At 46.0% G+C, this 7,276-nt stretch overlaps 1 protein-coding gene across 1 annotated transcript in view; it reads right to left on the reverse strand.

The window, feature by feature from the left end:
- Positions 1-7,276, reverse strand: part of LOC103466366 (filamin-C-like) — a 35,747-nt gene that overhangs the window by 11,628 nt on the left and 16,843 nt on the right. The window contains exons 21-34 of the mRNA XM_017305171.1: positions 7,093-7,255; positions 6,097-6,425; positions 5,090-5,213; positions 4,728-4,884; positions 4,454-4,643; positions 4,350-4,373; positions 4,017-4,258; positions 3,823-3,922; positions 3,610-3,750; positions 3,358-3,486; positions 2,764-2,937; positions 2,501-2,665; positions 1,957-2,160; positions 1,721-1,873 (exon numbers count right to left, since the gene is read on the reverse strand). Of these exons, the coding sequence (XP_017160660.1) occupies positions 1,721-1,873; positions 1,957-2,160; positions 2,501-2,665; positions 2,764-2,937; positions 3,358-3,486; positions 3,610-3,750; positions 3,823-3,922; positions 4,017-4,258; positions 4,350-4,373; positions 4,454-4,643; positions 4,728-4,884; positions 5,090-5,213; positions 6,097-6,425; positions 7,093-7,255 (2,295 nt within the window). The remainder of the gene's footprint in view (positions 1-1,720; positions 1,874-1,956; positions 2,161-2,500; positions 2,666-2,763; positions 2,938-3,357; positions 3,487-3,609; positions 3,751-3,822; positions 3,923-4,016; positions 4,259-4,349; positions 4,374-4,453; positions 4,644-4,727; positions 4,885-5,089; positions 5,214-6,096; positions 6,426-7,092; positions 7,256-7,276) is intronic.

Raw genomic sequence — 7,276 nt, forward strand, 5'->3', positions numbered from 1 at the left:
TACTGATTATATGTTGTTTTCATAGTTTTACATTATAGATCCCAGGGAAACTCCTTCCTGTTTTGTTGTGTGCTGTTTAATATAGATGAAAATATTAAATTATTTCCCCTTTGGGTGATTAAACGTTACCTGGTTTCSACGGTGAAACAGTTGGGCCTGTTGGTTATTCCTCCCTCCAGACCCGGTCCAAACGCACGCACACGGGTTGGATCGCATCCTTCCACCACAAACACTCTGAAGGGACTCTTAGGAGAGGGCGCGCCGTCGTACAGGACCTCAATCAGATGCATACCTGCGCACACGCAAAAAAAAARAAAAAAAAATCTCAACAACATTCTCATAAACAGGCAAAAATACTCATTTGTTGCACTCTCGCTTGTAATTATAGGCCAGCGAAAGCTCCCTTTTAGGGAGCTAAACATCTGTTTATTTATAAAAGACGCTATCTAAAGTGCAGACGCTCGGGTGAACATACAAGGCGTTACATCTGTTCCCTATTCATTATTCTGTTACAACATTTTTCTGACATAGTGCTCTCAATAGGCCTATAAGGCAGATTCCCAGCCACACAGCTACAGTATTAGAAGATGTCTGGTGAAACGAGAAGTGCTCTGTGATCTCTTAGCTTTGTGTTATAGGTCTCTATTAATATCCCCCTCTGTCATTCCCTGTGTGCAGGCAGCCTTCAGCACACATACCTGCCTGGTTAAGAGCTTCTGCTCCACAGCACACTATTTATAAAGCAAAGCCTGTCTGCCTGATCTCTGTCCCTCACATCATTGCTTGACTGCATCATTCTGTATTTATACACCACACCTCGCTCGCTCCGTCTTTATTCCCCGAACGGCACCTAAATCAAGAACCTGTTAGTGCTTTTTCTGTCCGTCKGTGTGAGCTCTTTCCCTGTCCAGGTAAAATCCTCTGCGTTACGTGGAATGTTTAACACGTTTTTAATCAACRCGGTTAGATTAAGCGTATTGAAGAGTCRCGTCTTCTCTCTCTGCTCTCACCGTCCTCGAAGGCCGTGTACTCCACTCTGTAAGTGCCGTCTCCCTTGTCAGTGATGTAGGTGTCYGTGTTGGCGCCAGAAGGGTTGACAACGCGAACCTTCACGCGGTTGCCTCCGGCCTTGCTGAGGGCGCGCGCATCCACAATGAAGTGGGTTGTGACTTCCCTGAGGACCCCTTGAAACACAAAAGCACTTCTGGTGATTTGCAGCCCTGCATCAAATGGGCTCAATAACGCCAAGTCATCATGCGCCCTTACTCATATTGATTTAGACACAAAGGTGGATTTTGTCGAAYAGCAAAGCGAATATTACCTCTCGGCTCCACTCCGGGCCCATAAACGTGAACCCCGCTGGTGTCAACAGACGGTTCCACTTGCAGCACCTTTGGGAAGTAGGGAATGGCGTGCCCGCCGTACTTGATGGTGATGGTGTGCGTGCCGTGGAAGGATGGGATGTACGTGACGGAGAAGGTGCCCTCCGATNATGGAGGAAGCCTGTCTCTTCCTGGTAATGCTCTCCTTAATCCTCCCTTCTCCGGTCACCTTCACTGTGAAAGGACTTCCTGCAGGAAACACAGAGGGTTTTTTTTATTTGAAGAAAATGTATAAGATACTGGTCTAAGTAGTTAGTTTTGCTTTTTTTTGTTCAATTTTCTTCGATTCACACTTCTTGTCCTTTTCATTTTCCCCCCACAGTATCATTTATTCCAACCTGGGATGTGCTTTTCAGCGAACTTGATGTTGACGATGTAGCTCCCAGGTTCTGTGGGGCAGTAGGTCACCCTGCACGTCCCGTCCTCCACGTCTTCGCAGTTTATGTCCACTTTGCTCGGACCCTCGATGGACAGCGCCAAACCCCCGTAGCCTTGCGCACAAACCGGAACAAGCGATCAGAGCCGTGTTTCGTCCAGACCTGCAGGCCAAACGGTTGGGATGGCGAGAGCTTACCAGCGTTCCTCGTGTCCACGAAGAATTCGGCCATTTCGAAAGTGTGCGCCTCGACCAGGCCTTTCCCGAAGGCCTTCACTCGGCTGGCTTCGCCGATCTCCGACTGGCCGACCATTATTTTGAAAGGGCTGTTGGCCACGTGCATCCCATTCTTCCTCACGCTCACCTCGTGCTCGCCGACCTCCTTCGGGGTGAAAGAGATGCCTGTTGCAAAATAATCAAAGTGAAGAAAAAAAAAAAAAAGAATTGAAGTCAAGACAGAAAAATGACAAAAAACTGGGGCATTTCCTCGTAACCGACTACAAACGTCAATGAACGTCTTTGTGTTGGGAGTTTATGAGACGGACYGAGGCAAAGCTGCGAGGTGGAAAATGAAAATATTAAATGGCTTTAGATTTTGGTTAGAAATAAAAATCTRAAAACACCTTCGTCCCTCTGTACTCGGTGAACAAYGAGATCTCATTGGGAAGCATTTTGCCCGCCGCCGACTGAACGCTTTACAAATGCTCTGTTCTGTTTTCGTCCCTCTGAGTTTCGTTCTCACCGAGGTGTCTGTTGGGCAGCCGTTTGAGCAGGCAGGGCTCCTCGTTGCCTGACGGCGCTCTGATGCTGGCAGTCAGGGAGCTCAGATCAGTCTCCGCGATCTTCAGGGACACGTCGGCTGCCGTGCCGACGTTGAGCTGGGACGTTCTGGTGATGGTGTCGTCCCCTGACATTCGAAGGAAAAGGAAAAGAAAAAGAAAAGAATTTGGTTCACAGCCGTTTACTTTCGCGTCTGCCTGCGAGACGGATGGAGCGTTTCCTCACCAGTGATCTTAGCGGTGAAGGGGCTGCCGGGAATGTGCTTGTTGTCAAACTTCACGATGATGTTGTAATCTCCCGGAGCTGTGGGCAGGTAGGACACGGTGCAGGTGCCGTCTTTGTTGTCCTTGCAGGTGATCTCGGCTTTAGAGGGACCCTCGACCGCAAGTGACAGACCACCTGTTTGGGAAAAAAAGAGAACGGGTGAGATTCTTTAAGCAAAAGTACAAAGTCTCACTAAGTGTTGTGCTCTTGTTTCGAGATATCGAAATATYTTCAAAGAATAACTTGCAAGTAACTTTCCAGCAAGATACAGGAGCTTGCTTCAAGTCAATAACTCCTTAATATTGAAGAAAAAGTTAKAGTATTTTTATACTTCATTAATATTAAGGATTTACTAACATAAAACAAGCTCCTATTTCTTGCTGAAAATGTACTTGCAAGTTAGTTTTCTTTTTTTCAAGTGCATCAAGATATTTGAGCTAGACACTAGACCAAAATACTTTGTGAAATGTTGTGTTTTTGCAGTTTAAAACCTTAAAATCATGTGAAATGTTCTAAAAAATAAAAAAAGGATATGTGAAATTGCTTCACTGTCACCTTCTCCTGCGTTTTTGGTGACCACGGTGAASGTGGCAGCTCTGTTGACCATTCCATAACTCAGACCTGGACCATAGGCGGTCACCACTCCGCTGTTCACGGCGTCCACAAAGAACTGCAGCGGGCTTCCTGTAGAGGGCGAAATGAAGAAAAATAACTAGTCTGCTCATACAGTGGAACCGGGATGCCATTTATCAAATTCAAAAATCATTAAAAAAAAAAATTAAAAAAAACGAGCCGCAGAAAGCTGACCTGGAATGTGATTCCCATCGTATTTGATGTCCATCTCATGCAGGCCCCTCTCCGTGGGCTGGTACTTGATGGTGATGGTGCCGTCTTTGTTGTCGGTGATGTGTGGGCGGGACGTCTTGCCTGAGGGCATCCGCACCTCTCCTGCAGAGTGTTTAAATATCAGCGACCTGGGGGAAGGAGAAACGTGCAGGTTTTTAAAAGCGTCGGTCTCACCTGTGATCTCTCCCTGCTGCGGCGTGAACGGCACCAGGAAGTTAACRGGACGAAAGAGAGGATCCACGGGGTCACGGGGAACCACCGGCTCGTTTGAGGCCTGGTGAAACAGAAGGACAAAACAAAAGATGTTTTTAATGTTGGAACTTGTAGCGCACGCACCGGTAGCAGCTATTTGTTACTCCTGCACTCACCACCACGTGGAAGGGGCTCTTTGGGATGTTCTCCCCCCCAAAGCGGATAGTGATCACATACTTCCCAGGTTCCGGGGCCGTGTAGTAAATGTCAAAGGTGCCGTCGTGATTCTCCACCACGTCCATGTCCAGCTCCATCCCCTGCGGAGTCAGCACCTTGCAGGTCACCTTGCCTTTCCCGGCTGCCTTGGCATCCACCGTGATGACYGTGTCCTCAGAGGTCTGCAGCTTCTGGAGAGCTGCTGTGTGGGGGGTGGACAGAGAAGGGGATTTTAAACTTTGCTTCTGAAACAGATTCAGGTAATTTAGCTGAAAAGAAAAGGATAAACTCACAAACTCCATGTCCGCCAATTGAAACTGCAAGTTAAAGGACGAAATGAATACGATGCTAAACGACTGGCTTTGAAAGCAGAAAACCGCGGCACGGCTTCRTTTACCCGTGAGGCGGCACTTGCTGGCGTCTCCCGTGGGAAGCGACTGGATCCGATACGGAGAGTAGGGAATCTCGTCTCCTCCATACTTGATGGTGATTGTGTAAGGACCCGTGGAGTCAGGCACGTAGGACACGGTGTAGGTCCCGTCCCGGTTGTCCTGGATGGTGGCGTTCTTCGGCTTGCCCTCTGGRTCCTGTGAGCGACATGCAAAATGACGTTCGTAGGAGAAACSAGCCTGTGGCTCCGATGATCAGCGCACACGGCAGCGGAAGTTCACCAGAATCTGCACAGTGAGCAGTCCCTCTCCAGCATCCCGGGCATCAATCGTAAACTCAACAGGCAGGCTGGCAGACACTCCTTTGGTGTCTAGACCGGGGCCGCTGGCGCGGACCTTGCTGGCATCGTGCCCAGGCTGAGACATTACCTTGAATGGGCTGTTAAAGGGGGGCAGAGAATATAGAGCGTCTGAGACAAACAAGAAATAAGGACAGGAAAAATTGCTGAAGCACACCTTTCTATTTTCTTTTTTTTTTTTTTTTTTTAATGCAAGCAAGGGGAACTTTAATTAAGACGTATGTGAAAATACAGCCCGGTTGTTCTTTTTTATCTATATATAAACTCATTAATCTTATGCTGAACCTGTGTGGGACTTCCTGATCTGCATATTTAACAGCTACAGTGTAGGGGCCATCCTGCGCTGGGGTGTAGTGAACTGTGTGGGTGCCATCGCCGTTATTCTTCACACCCACCGGCTCCACGGTGCCTGCAACACACAGAAATATTGCATTCTTAATTCGCTTTACCGAGCAGAGTGTGAAAGGTTAAGGGAATAATTCAGGATGTTTAAAGTGAGGTTATGTGGAAAGGTTATGAGCAGTTATTATCTTAGTTCCAGTAGATAACTCTTTAGCATTTTTTTGCGTAGCAGGGATCCAGAGTCCCCGGCATCGAAGCTAACGGCTAGTCTGAAGTGGATTACTGCTTTAATTTGATCCGTTTATTTAATTAATTAAATACATTTCTGTTTGTTTGGTTGTTCAACAAATAAAGTCTGATCTGCTTGATTCGTGACGTTGGAAGTACGTGTAGGAAGTGGTGCACCACCAATTATCTTCCTATGTGAAACATATATAGAGAACTTTACACACAAAAAACGTTTCTATCAGTTATTTTCTGACAGAAAACAAAGCCTTAAAAACAAGRATGTTCAAGCGATTCACATGAATGCTAATCATTAGTATTTACACTGCCTTAGCTTGCTGTTAGAAAGTCATTCTGATTGGAAATAGTTCACGTTTGCCAAGTGTTTCACAGGGAAGATTATTTGTGGCGTACCCCAGTACCTTCTTTWTCTTGTGTAAATAATCAGCAGATTTTGTAAATAACTTCCTGATTTTTAATGCGACAAAAGGTTCGTTACATCACAAAACTGTTACTATGSTTTTGAGATAGACAAGGATTTTAGACAGTCCTATTCCACCTTTGTCTCCCCCCTCCCCCCTCTTAGCTAGCTAAATGCTAGCTTTAGCATCCAAGACCAGCTAATCTGGATCTATACTAAATTAAGCAGAATGTAGGTAAGATATTGTCTGCCTACAACTTTTTAACCTCACTTTAAAGATTTTTATACTTGTCCTAATTTCTACCTGTGGGTCCGTAGAGTTTGACATCCAGTGGCGCCTGTCCAGCCTGGGTGCAGTCTACTGTGAAAGTCTGAGGAACGTGGGCCCTCACTCCAGCGCCCAGTCCTGGACCGGAGCATTTCACCTTGGTTGGATCCACYGGGTCCTTCACCGGCACACGGAACGGACTGCCGGGGATCGGCTGGCCTCCGTAGTTGATATTTACGTCATAGTCTCCAGGAGTGAAGGGCACGTACTCAACGCTGCAGCTGCCATCTTTGTTGTCCTTGCAGGATATTTTGGCCTCTGAGGCTCCCTCGATTGTCAGACCCAGGCCTCCTGTGCCGGCACCCCTGAGGGAGAGAAGCCGACACGTTTCCTTCTTCTTTTCTCTATCACACCTCCTTGTTTTCTTTCTAAATGCAGATTCCAAATCTAGTCCTCTAAGGAAACAAAAGCATCCATGATTGTAACTGGCTTACAAGTAAGTAGCTTGTAACTAACTTGTATCTTTGTTAATTGTGACTAACATGCCAGTTAGTTACAATAAACTTGTAACTAAATGTTTTATGCTTGTTTCATTGAGCGTAACACAAGCTCAATAAAAGATTTAGCATCCAAGACCAGATAAAACGAGCTCAATGAGAGGTTTTATTTTTTATTAAGGAATTACTGACTTTAAACAAGCTACTATGTCTWGCTGAAAAGTTACTTCTGAGTTGGTTTTGTCTTATTTCAAATGCACTAAGATGTATGCACTAGAAGRTAAAAAATACTTGGTAGGATTTTGTGTTTTTGCAGTGAAGATCTTACCAAAGCAGGTTTCCACCTTATGATTATACTCTTTATATTATACCATATATCTGTAATGCTTTATCTATCTTGTGTTGMTACTGATTATATGTTGTTTTCATAGTTTTACATTATAGATCCCAGGGAAACTCCTTCCTGTTTTGTTGTGTGCTGTTTAATATAGATGAAAATATTAAATTATTTCCCCTTTGGGTGATTAAACGTTACCTGGTTTCSACGGTGAAACAGTTGGGCCTGTTGGTTATTCCTCCCTCCAGACCCGGTCCAAACGCACGCACACGGGTTGGATCGCATCCTTCCACCACAAACACTCTGAAGGGACTCTTAGGAGAGGGCGCGCCGTCGTACAGGACCTCAATCAGATGCATACCTGCGCACACGCAAAAAAAAA

The sequence above is a fragment of the Poecilia reticulata genome, linkage group LG6, assembly GCF_000633615.1.
Source record: "Poecilia reticulata strain Guanapo linkage group LG6, Guppy_female_1.0+MT, whole genome shotgun sequence".
NCBI classification, from domain to species: Eukaryota; Metazoa; Chordata; class Actinopteri; order Cyprinodontiformes; family Poeciliidae; genus Poecilia; species Poecilia reticulata.